The sequence below is a fragment of the Crotalus tigris genome, unplaced genomic scaffold, assembly GCF_016545835.1.
Source record: "Crotalus tigris isolate CLP2741 ecotype Arizona unplaced genomic scaffold, ASM1654583v1 scf7180000018371.15429387391:27106975, whole genome shotgun sequence".
In the NCBI taxonomy this organism is placed as follows: domain Eukaryota; kingdom Metazoa; phylum Chordata; class Lepidosauria; order Squamata; family Viperidae; genus Crotalus; species Crotalus tigris.
The window spans coordinates 23,316,385-23,327,474 of record NW_024096970.1 but is presented as its reverse complement, the minus strand read 5'-3'; the positions used below and the strand labels follow the sequence as shown (position 1 = coordinate 23,327,474).

At 48.7% G+C, this 11,090-nt stretch overlaps 1 protein-coding gene across 2 annotated transcripts; it reads right to left on the bottom strand.

Annotated features, from left to right (window-relative positions):
• Positions 1 to 946: 946 nt before the first annotated feature.
• Positions 947 to 4,073, bottom strand: NKX2-1 (NK2 homeobox 1). 2 transcript variants are annotated; one of them, XM_039351941.1, is made up of 3 exons: positions 3,557 to 4,073; positions 3,133 to 3,453; positions 947 to 1,976 (listed from the first exon to the last, which is right to left on the bottom strand). In XM_039351941.1, coding segments are annotated over exons 1-3 (1,011 nt in total). In that variant the 5' UTR covers positions 3,558 to 4,073; the 3' UTR covers positions 947 to 1,287. The 2 variants fall into 2 exon arrangements, with proteins under 2 accessions (XP_039207875.1, XP_039207873.1); XM_039351939.1 differs by having other exon boundaries at positions 3,133 to 4,072.
• Positions 4,074 to 11,090: the final 7,017 nt, after the last annotated feature.

Sequence of the window (11,090 nt, the reverse complement as noted above, 5' to 3'; positions counted from 1 at the left end):
AATAAAGGTTGACTTTTAAAAAAAAGGTTCTAATATTCTCCCCTTACCTGTTAGTGGTCCCTTGTTAGCTTTCCCACCCTGAGCATCAACAGTATTTTAAATGCTCCTTTTGGGGATTTCAATTAGTGGATCTGCAAATATTGTCTCTCCTCTATGAATGACGCCACTTGGATTCCCTTGTCTGCTGGTCTTCACATTATCTTGGACTCCCTTCCCACGCAGCAGAATTAATCGGGAATATATGAACCAGCAATGTAGCTTCGCTTTTTACTTTTCCTGAAACAGGGACCTGCTCGTATATCCCGATGAAATGGCAGCGACATTTCCCCCCTCAAATTCAGTGGGCCTTTGGGGGAATTTTTCTGGCGGGACTCAACTTGCTTCTGCATTATTATTATTTTTTACAGAGCAGCAAAAATACCAAAGGCAATAAGGAATGTCGGTGATAATTATAATTTATTAGACGCTTCTTAGGAAATATATTTAAAGCCAAATATATCTACATAAGTAGCAAAGAAGGGAGGGAGGGAAGGAGGGAGGGAGGGAGAGACAGTGAGGAAGGGAGGGAGGGAGGGAGGGAGGGAGGGACAGTGGGAATGGAAGAAGGAAGGAGGGTAGGAAGGAAGGAGCATCAAGAAAGACTAAACTGCCCCAAATGTCAAGGTTCTGTGGAGATCCATCTTTAAAAGTGGCTTTCCCCCATAAAATTAAAAAGAAAAAGAAAAAGCTTTGATTTGTTGGATAGATCCTCGCTCCACTTATATTTTAAAAATCAACAAAATATTCGGGTTGCTAAAAACTATGGGTTTAGCTACAAGTTCGTGAGCTGATGTTAAGGCGCCAAAGTGTCGCTGCGTTTCCTTCCCTTTCCCGCGTCGGGGGCTTCGTGTCTACACAGAGGTGCCGATGTTAACTTTCCGGAAGGAGGGGGAGGAAAGCCCACCCTTCACCCCCAACGTTTGTATATGTACATACAAGGGTCCAGTGGAGCTTCCACGTCAGCCGAGAAGGCCCACGGTCACCAATGGCTTCCAATGCCCTCACCTTCTCCGGACGACCTTCGTCGGCAGCCATTGCCAGAGCAGAGTCTTTTTTTTTTCTCTCTCCGCCTGAGACCAAAGCCAACGCCCCCGTCCTCTCCTCTCCTCTCCGAAACAAACAAACAGACAAACAAACAAGGAAAAAGTCAAGGGAGGGTCTTGAGGGAGGCCGGGGGGGGGCAGGTCTGCTCGTCCGGGGAGGAAGGGGAAGCGGGCGCCGGCCGAAGACGGGGCCGGCCGGTCCTTTTCACCAGGTCCTGCCATAAAGCAAGGTGGAGCAGGACATGGCCGTCCCGTAGTCCGAGGTGGAGGAGTTCAGGTGCGACAAGGCGGACACCTGGCTCTGCAGGGCGGAGGGGCTGCTGCCCGCGTGCTGGCCCAGGTCTGGCGATTGCCCGGCACTGCTGGCCTGGTGGCTCGGATGTTGTCCCAGGCTGGTCCCGTTGGAGGCCACGGTGATGGCGGTGGCCGCCGCCTGTTGTTGCTGGTGGTGGCCCTGCAGCGCAGTGGAGGGCGCGTTGGAGCCCGCTTGGCACGGCTTGCCGTCTTTGACCAGGACCGGGACGGCCACGCGGCGGGGTGACTGCTGCTGCTGCTGGCAAGAGGCGCCCTCCTGCTGCTGCATCTGCTGCTGGGCCGCCTTGTCCTTGGCCTGGCGCTTCATCTTGTAGCGGTGGTTCTGGAACCAGATCTTGACCTGGGTGGGCGTCAGGTGGATCATGCTGGCCAGGTGCTCCCGCTCCGGCGCCGACAGATACTTCTGCTGCTTGAAGCGCCTCTCCAGTTCGTACACCTGGGCCTGCGAGAAGAGGACGCGGCGTTTCCGCCGAGGTGCGCTCTGCAGCGGAGCCATGCTCTTGCTCACGTCGCTCAGCGAGCCCAGGCCCCCCATGCCGCCCATGTTCATGCCAGACGAAGGGCCCATGAAGCGGGAGACTGCAAGCGAGAAGAGCCAGACAGGCAGAGTTAGTCGCCCGCTGGCCAGGCCGGCTGAAAGGTTTTTTTTTTTTTTCATCTCCGAATCCAAAAAGCCCCCAAGCCTTCCCCCCCCGCCCACCACCCGCCCAGAAAAGGAACACCGCTTGCCGGGTGGCCAGACATTTTTTTTTCTTTAAAAAGTACAGATAACAAGCCAAGAGCAAACCAAACAAGAACGCCCAGCAGTTACTTAAGAACCTGCAGAGAACCGGGTTCCGATATAATAGGGGAGCTTTCCTGTGAAGTTTTAAATCAGATCGCCCAAAATGTGTCCAGGCCCTAAGCATCGCCACTGAAAACCCTGCGAGAAGAAGATCTGGAGAGAAGAAGAATCCCTATTTTTTTTAAAAAAAAAAAAAAAGTGGGGGAGAGTGGCGATATAGACACATTTAACGGTTCTGTCCTTCCTTATCCGTTGCATCCGCGGATGCGTTGCCTCCCGGAGACCCGGCTCAGAACCATAAACGTTACGCTGAGTAATCAATAGAGCGTTCTTCCCCTGTACTTACAAAAGTTCTACGTTATTGCCCCTATTGATTCTGCCGGCCTTGTTCTGGAGTCGGTATAATATCCCCGCTGTACACAAAGGCCGGAGGCCCAATGCATTGCGCAGAATTTATCTGGGCGCTTTCCACTCCCCAAAACGCACGGTCTGAACTCCTCCACAGCCCCGAGTTTACTTTCTCCCCGCTCATCCTTGATATGCGGAGGCGCCGCCGATTTCCCTCGGTCTTTCACCGATTTCTTCCCCTTTACAGCTGCCGCTTGCGAACGCGCCAGCCTCTCTCCTTCTCCCCTCTCCGACGGCAATTAATCCCTGGCACTCCGACGTCTGTCCATCCCCCGTGGAGGCAGAAGCCGCCACTACGGCCTTCAAAGTCTGCAAGCGCCCTAAACGAGGCGGCCCAAGGGCACAGAAGAAGGGGAGGTGTGCCGAAGGAGGGGAGGCAACCCGGGCCAATTTTAGGAAAGTGGGGCCAATCTCCCGAGCCCCTCTTCGCCGATGGCCGCTCTGACCGCTACCCCACACTGTCCCGCCTGTCTGAGGCCGCGCCGCGATCCCTCCCTGAAGCGGGGAAGGAGACGAGGGGGGGGGGGAGCCGCGAGCACTTACTTGTAGAGAAGCGGGGATCCGGGTTGGCTCCGTACCATCCAGTGGCGGAAGCGCTGTTCCTCATGGTGTCCTGGTAGGGCGGGAGGTCGCCCATGTTGCCATTGCAATAGCCGCCCATGGCGGTGTGGGACAGCTGGGGGACCCCGGCGGCTGCCATGTGGTACGCGGCGGTGACCGTCCCGTTATGGCCCATGGGGTGCTGCTGCATGGCCGGCTGTGCCACCTGGGATTGCCTGTACGCTGCCAGAGGAGCCCCCAAGTTACTCCCCTCCATGGCCACTTTCTTGTAGCTTTCCTCCAAGGGGCTCAAGATGTCAGACACTGAGAAAGGAGTCGTATGCTTTGGGCTCATCGACATGATTCGGCGGCTGGGGGGAGAGGAGGGGAAAAGAAGGGAAAGGGGAGGCAAAACTCTCTCACTCACTCTCACTCTCTCTCCTTTTCTTTTGCTTTTTTTTTTTGCCAAATATTCTGCTGGGTTGCTTCCACGCCGATCTTGTTGGATGAACACGTAACCGAGTGGACCAAGTCCGCCTTAATTGGATGGAGTGGAGGCTCAGCGCTGCCTTTCGTTTGTTTTAGCCAGACGCCAGGTTTTAGGCTGCCACCAGAGGCGGGGCGTAGGCTCTAAAGCAACAAGACAATAGATCCCCGCATCTTGCCCAAGATAATTAGCGTGCATGCTGATGACAAGGTAAACACCTTTTTAAGTTTTTTACTTCTCAGGATTTGCTCTTCGTTTTTCTGTGCTTCTTAAGAAATAGGTTAGTCTTGTCACACAAAAAAGAACAATAAATAAATTTATGGCTTCCCCCTCCCCCCAAACGGAACCGATTTTGTTCATTTATTTATTTATTTCCGGGAGGATGGGAGGGGAGGGGGGGGGAAATCTAACCCTTAGACTATCCCCGAGAAGGGATATAAAAAGATCCCAAGGGCTTAACCGGTTCAATTCATATATATTTTTTTCTTTGCTTGCTCCCCCCCCCCCAACACCCCGCCCGTGGTTAAGTCTGGAAAGCAAAGCAGTTCCAATACCAACCTCTCCCTCTCCAACCCCCCCCCCGCGCGCCACTGCGAGCCCCCCCCCCCTCCACGCGCTTCCGCCCTACCAGTCCTCTTCCTCCTCCTCCTCCCTCCGTCTGAACGAGGAAGGTCAGGGCTGAAGAACTGGATCGAGCCTTCCCCCCCTCGCCCCCGCCCCCGCCCCCGCCTCCCTTTAGAAAGCCCGGACAGAGAGAAAAGAACAGTTCCCGTTCAGACAGCGCTAAGTTAGCCGCAAGGCGGTCCCGGGCCAGATCTTGGACGGCTCCTCCCGGGAGAGGCGCTGGCTTTCCTAGAGCAAACTACTTGCGCCTTTCTCAGGGCTGCTCGGGAGGCGTCAGCTGCCGCCGCGCCTCTCGGAAGCTTCTCCGTCCGACCCTCGCAGCGCCTTCGTTCCCCGCCCGCCACTCCGCGCTTTGCCAAATATATGTTCTCTCTCTCTCTCCAGACATGCAATCACCTGATCCTACCGCCGCGCGTGTTACTCTCCAACAGGAGGAAGCTGGAAGTTTTGGGGGAAAAAAAACGTGTCAAGCAATTCTATAAGAACGGCGGGGCTGCTGGAAAACGCATTAAGGCTAAGAGGCCGTTTGTCCTTTTCCCATCGGCGCCGGGTCACGCACTCCTTCGGCCCACCTCGCAAGCTTAAAAGCGGCGTCTGGCCAGATTTACGAATCCGAGGCGCCAGGCCTGGCCAAGACCCTTAGCTCATTTCCCCCGCCCCCTCCGCCCCGGGAGAATTATGTCTTTCTTTCCTAAGATTTCGCCAAGTCGAAGTGCGGCCACCTCGGGGTCCAGAGAAACCCGGGCGTCCAAGCTGGCGGCGCTGTGGCGGAGGTCTTAATCCAGCCCCGGTCCGCCAGCGGGTCAAGGTGCCCTGCTCCGGCGGCAGGACTTAGAGGCAGAGTCCCGGTCCCGTTGGAGGCCTCGGCGACTCCTCTTTCCCCCCCTCCGCCCCCGTCGCGAGTGGGGCAGGCGCGGATTGGGCCGGGCCTTTATTCATGCCTGGAAGCACCCAAGGCGGCTTGGTTGCCTCGAGTTACCCGCCGCCGCCGCCGCCGCCGCGCCTCCTTGTTCCAAAGCTATTTCACGATGTGCGCATTTCTTATTCTTCTCCCCGGGAAACGGAGTGGGTGGGAAAAGGGAAAAAGGGGGGGAGAGGGAGACTGATTTTCTGCATCCATGCCTGGCACGTTAGTGGTACCTAATTTAATAAAGCAATTCTCCGAAACGGGGGGGGGGGAGAGAGAGAGAGAGAAAGAGAAAGAGAGAAAGGCAGCTAAGGGGCAGTTAACCCGACGATTTTAAAGCTTCAACCGTTTAGTAATTGCCGCTGGTAAATCTGTTGGCGTGTTACTACGGGCTCGGGCTATTCAAAATCATTTAAGCAAGCTCGCCTATAAATAAAAATAAATTAACAAATGCCAAAGTGCACTTTTGCTGCTACCCGGGAGTAACTGAATATCTTTATATCTAAAGTGGCTCGCGTAAATGGCCGGTGGCTTGGTCTCCCCGTCCCGGCGCAGAAAGATCGTTTGGCTCCCATAGGAAAGGCCCTTCGTGGAGGAGGCAAGAAAACGCTCAGCAGCGAAGTCGGTGCCCGCCTGAGCGTTCGCCTCCTTCAAAGTAGAAACCGTCGCCTTGGTTAGGCTTCGGGGCTGGGCGAGAGGTGAGCTCTGGCGCGCCGATGTAACGGCGCCCACTTCGGAGGCCAGACCGTTCCGGGCGTTTTTCCCCTTGAACCGGACAGCCGCTGGAAACGAGCGCCGTCGAATCAATGGGAGTGACTTCCGAAGTCGAGGCGCACCCGGGGCTGCTGGGTTAGGCTAGCTAGGGAAGAACTTCTGGGCGCTTGTCGAGAAAAGAGGTTTCGCTCAGGGGACGGCGTGCAAGTAACAGGGCGTCCCAACCAGGTTCCGTGAACGGTGAGCCCATTTTTTATTTTATTTTTTTTAGCGGGGCTTCCCTCCCTGGAAGTTGGTTTCTCCCGGGCTGCAGCGGACCTCGCTTTGCGTCTGTTGCGCTGGTTGGAGTTTTTGGTTTCCTCGCGAGGAAACTTTATAACTGACTTCTAATCTGACCTGAATCCAAAGATCTCCGTTATAAAGCCGATGCTTGGGCGGCGGCGGGGGGGGGGCGGTATTGTGTTTTCTAGGGGATATGATTTTGTAAGAATTTATTGGTAGCGGCTCTTTAATCGAATGGGTTAAAACAATTTAGTCACCTAAGAAATTAAGAACTTTTGTTTTCCTTTCAGTTATTTCGCGGGTTGACGGTTTCAGGATTGTCTCGTTAAGGCAAATAAAAATTTAAAATCCCCCAGACAAAAACTAATAGGAAGATAATAGAATTTATGCTACTATTATTGGTGATGGACCAAATCTACATTATAAGCAGAGATTCGAACTGAGGTAGAAAAGTTACTTATATTAATAGCATATTTAATCACTTTAGTACTTACTAATATACAGAGATTATACAAGGGTGTCTTCAGTATATGTATCTCCATACAAATAATAAATATATATATTTAAATCGTTCTTATTTTATTTATGTTAAGAACACAAACTCATCTTAATGTACACTAATTGCGTAATCAAAATAAGTTAAAATGTTAATCATTGCTATAATAATATTCTAATAGTAGGTCAAAATAATAATACTTAACAGTAGATATAGTATATATTAGTGTGCGGTGCGTTTTTGTATTGTTTTATTTATATATAGAAAAAAAGAAAGAAAAAACAAAAACAAAATCACACCTTTTAATCATACCCAGGTGTTTGTGTTTTTTTGTTTTGGTTGTTTTTTCAAACAAGGCTTCTCAATTTATGCCATATAAGAACAAAGAATTTCCAATGTTTTCAAAACTTTTTTCTTCCCTCTCTGCATTTTCTTTGGAGTATTGATGAGAGATTTGGTCCTAGAATATTCTGTCCGGGTGAATTATTAATACATTTTTATGAAATTTGAGCCAGTTCTACTCTTCCATTTGGATTCACACGTCTACACTTGAATGTACTTATTTTGACTAAAATGATCAAACTATCGCCATTGATCCTCCAAAATCGAGCCGTCGCACAGCCATTCAAATACACAGCAGTGACAGGACAGAATTATTTTGAATATTAAAATCACAACCAAGGAGATGAGTTTCATCCTAATCAATCAAGCTGATCTCCAAATCAAGTCAGGCAAAAGTGTTTGAATTTCATTTTGTAGACAGGCTCGTATTTTCAATTAGTTGCAATAGTGCTTACTTGTACCGGTAAGTGCTTTGATTGGAAGAGAATTTGATTTCCAGCTAAGAGAGCATAGACTTTTCAGCAAAAGCCTATTGATTTCTCTTGATGGGAACATGCAAGTCGCGAGGTCACTCCAAGTACACCAACTGCTCTCACTGCGAGAAGGGTGGGCGTCTCGGGTGGAATCAACTTCCACGGAAAGGAGTCTGTGGATGTATATTGCTTCTAGGAGGTGCTTTTGAGTAATAAGCCGGTCTCCTTCGGCGTCCTCCACCCGATCTTCCAATTCAACCAGCCAGATTGTGTCCTTCGGAAGGAAGGCATACATAAAGCAAGCGGGTGTTTACAAAGTTGAAGACTGGCTGGATCTACCTGCGCATCTCCTGCGAAACCCGGGGCTGGCTTCAGCTGCCCCGATTGTCTACGGGTTGGGTTGATGGTAGCTATGAAGGACGAGAAGAAGCAGGGTGAAAAGAGATGCAAGAGGCGGAACAAGAAGGGAAGAAGATCTGAGGGGCGAAGGGCGCGTTTGGCCTGCTTCGAGGCGCCCACCTCCCCGACGGCCGCCCCAGGCTCTGCCTTTGAGAACAGGTTGGATCTGCCTCCCAGAGCCTCCAGGGCCAGCTCTTCAAGAGTCCCGGGTGCCCAAACTCAGCTCCGAGCGGTGCCCCACCCAAGCCTGAAGCACGCAGGAAGAAGAAGAAGACAAGCGCCCACCAGCCGTTGCCTTCCAAGCCCCGCCGGCCAGACGCTCTGCGAAGGGAAGGAGAAAAATCTACCCAACGCCAGACGCGATCAACTTCTCTGCATTTGGAGCAATTCCTTTGCAGCTTAGGAAAGAAAGAAAGAAGGAAGGAAGGAAGGAAGGAAGGAAGGAAGGAAGGAAGGAAGGAAGGAAGGAAGGAAGGAAGGAAGGAAGGAAGGAAGGAAGGAAGGAAGAGCGCTTGAACTATTCCTCCCCCTATCCCCTAAAACTTAGCAGGGAATGGCCACTTCGGTAGCCTTTTAGTTATCCAGTACCCGACCATTGGAAATGTCTGGGTAGCTTTCTTCAAAGATGTTGGACGGTCCTCCTCCGCACAGCTGCGTAGGAAGGCCGCAGTCCCAGATCTCGGGAGTACTCGGGAAATTTGGGAGTTTCCTTCAGGAAATCAGAATCCAAGGAAGGGGCAGCTCTGTTCATTCCCACCTCTAAGAAAAGAAGGACACGTCCCTGCGTGAATGTGGCACCCAAATAAATTCACTCAAGATGGGGTCCTAAATTAAGCACCGCTTAAGTGCTTTGCTCCAAGGGCTTCATGAATATTGCCCTTAATGTTGTGCTCTCAGGGCATTTGTTCTTCCCCCCCCACACACACACACACCTTGTTCTCTTTGCAAGCCAGTTCTGGTTGGGATTTCAAGAAGGACACCATCCCGGTTTAGGATAATTTTAGACCTTCACCTTATGGGGGGGGGGAGAGAGAGATTGGAGGCAGAGTCCCTTTGAACCTTTAGAATTATGCACTGACTAGTGGGGCAGAAGAAAATGTTTCATTAAAAAACATTAGCACTGACATCTATAAAATATTTTCCAAAATAAGGAAAAGTCCCACAAAAATGGCAGAACCCTCCAGGCTGTTAGTCCTACAGATCTGCTCTGAGGTTCAGTCCTGTCCCAATCAGTCCCAAATGTATATTGCTTTAGGAAGGCCTTCTCTTAGCCTCCACTTCCTTATTTTGAGCGGGTCATGGGTCAATGAGTGGTCCCATTTATTGATCAGCAGACCTTTGTCTTCAATATTTGATGAGGACATATTATATCCAGATGCTAGGATTTGTGGGTGATTTAAGCAACTTTGAAAACAGGAAAGTTAGTTCCAAATTAGATGTGTTTAAAATGAATAAAGCAAGTTGGTAGTGTTCTGACTAGTTTCCAGACTGTCGCTGGTGTGGCCAGCTAAGGTCATACTAGTGACAGAAATAATTAGCAAGAAGATGGGATACTTTTTTTGTGGATGAAGTGTCACCAAATACTTTTACTAAAACGTTATGTTCCATTTAGAATGCTATGTTCAGATTGTAATATTCACTTCTTCCTTTCTTCCATTCCTCTCGACTTTATCTCTCCTTTACTTACCTAACTGAGAATTGCTTGGATTTTAGAAAGTTGATTTAATATTGATTTTAGCACTTTAATACTGATTTCGGTGCTTTTCTTAGGTTCCAGGAGACATTTGTTTCCTCTTGTGTTTCTACTGGCAGTCCTTTCCACTGAAATCAGTTGCTTCCATGTAAAGTTCAGGTCAGTCTCATCACCTCCATCCTTAACTTGACTTAACTTTGCTTAATTTGATGTAGATGGAGTCCAAAGTCATGAGAATCTTTCTCTGTGCCCTTCACATATTATTTTAATGCAATGAAGCAGTTAAATACTTTTTAACTTTAGACTTCATGGCCTTTACCTTCTTCCCTCTTTAGAAAGTCATATGCTTTATTTCACTTTCTTCTAAGTTGTCAACCAACAGTACTGTTGTGTTGGGGTTCTTTCTATTCACTTTCCGAGTGAGGCTGAACTTAGGTCTAACTCCTACATATACCACTACTTTGCTATCAAAAGTGCCAGGTACCCACCCTTTTATGAGTCTGTAAAATTGTCACAAGGTTGGATCATTCCCCTAAAATAATGATTGTTCCTGAGAAATAATCCTTAATTCATGATGTGACACAAGAGGCGCTCCACTTCCAAACCTCTTATTAGAAAACAATCCCATAGAAATCAGTTTCTTTTCAACATTATTTTTAATAAACTATAACAAAAAGTGGGGTTAGTTATTGTAGCAATATTTTTTCCAAAGCAGAAGGTTTCTATGTTTCTTAATTTTTCTTAGATAATTTTATTTCTTTATACCTTTTTTCCTCCTTCATAATCTTCTAGGACAGCTCGTGACCAAATGTTCCTCTGTGAAGTAAATATCCCACATGTTGCTTCCCAGGGAATAGAGCTTTTTTTTTTTTTAAGGTAAATAGTTATGTTTATATAAATATGGAAAAATATTCAGTAATTAATCTTGCCTAAAAGAAGTCTGCCCACCCTGTCAAATTATCCCGAAAGGTACCTAAATTTCCACATGACGCGGACAGGGAATGTGGGTTTGAATTCGGGCCTTTTCTACCGCTTGCTTTTACGTTTCAGAAAGTTTTTGCAAACTAGACAGGCATCCATTTAAATGCTTTGTGAGGAGAGAAACTGGGCATATGATTTTTTTATGAGTTGTGTCATTATTGATTATTGCTTTGGGGGACATTCTCTGTTCGCTGCCTAGAATCATTTGATGGAGCAATGTCCAAATGTTGTAAGTAAATAATCCTTCTAGTCATTATTATGAGACGTTATAAACTAGGAACAGGAGTTCCATCTCATCCCAATTCACCACATTCATTGCAGAGTTCCTGCTGCAATTCGAAATCTTCTTTCCTAAATGAGGGTTGCAGAAAATAAGGAAAAATAAGGAAAAAAGAAAAAGGAAGGAGATCAGGTATTTTCAGAAAGTTGAGACAGGTAAAAATATGTACACACACACACACACACACACACACACCTTTGTATCTACAAACTCACATGCACAAAAATATTAAAACATAGAATGATCATCCACATGCAAACTGTATAAAAACAGTATTATACTG

Excerpts from the sequence above, each read along its gene's own strand:
- NKX2-1 (XM_039351939.1), bottom strand. The coding sequence starts at position 3,490 with ATGTCGATGAGCCCAAAGCATACGACTCCTTTCTCAGTGTCTGACATC. Across the intron at positions 1,977-3,132 it reads GGATCCCCGCTTCTCTACAA|TCTCCCGCTTCATGGGCCCT; the intron begins GTAAGTGCTCGC and ends TCTCGCTTGCAG.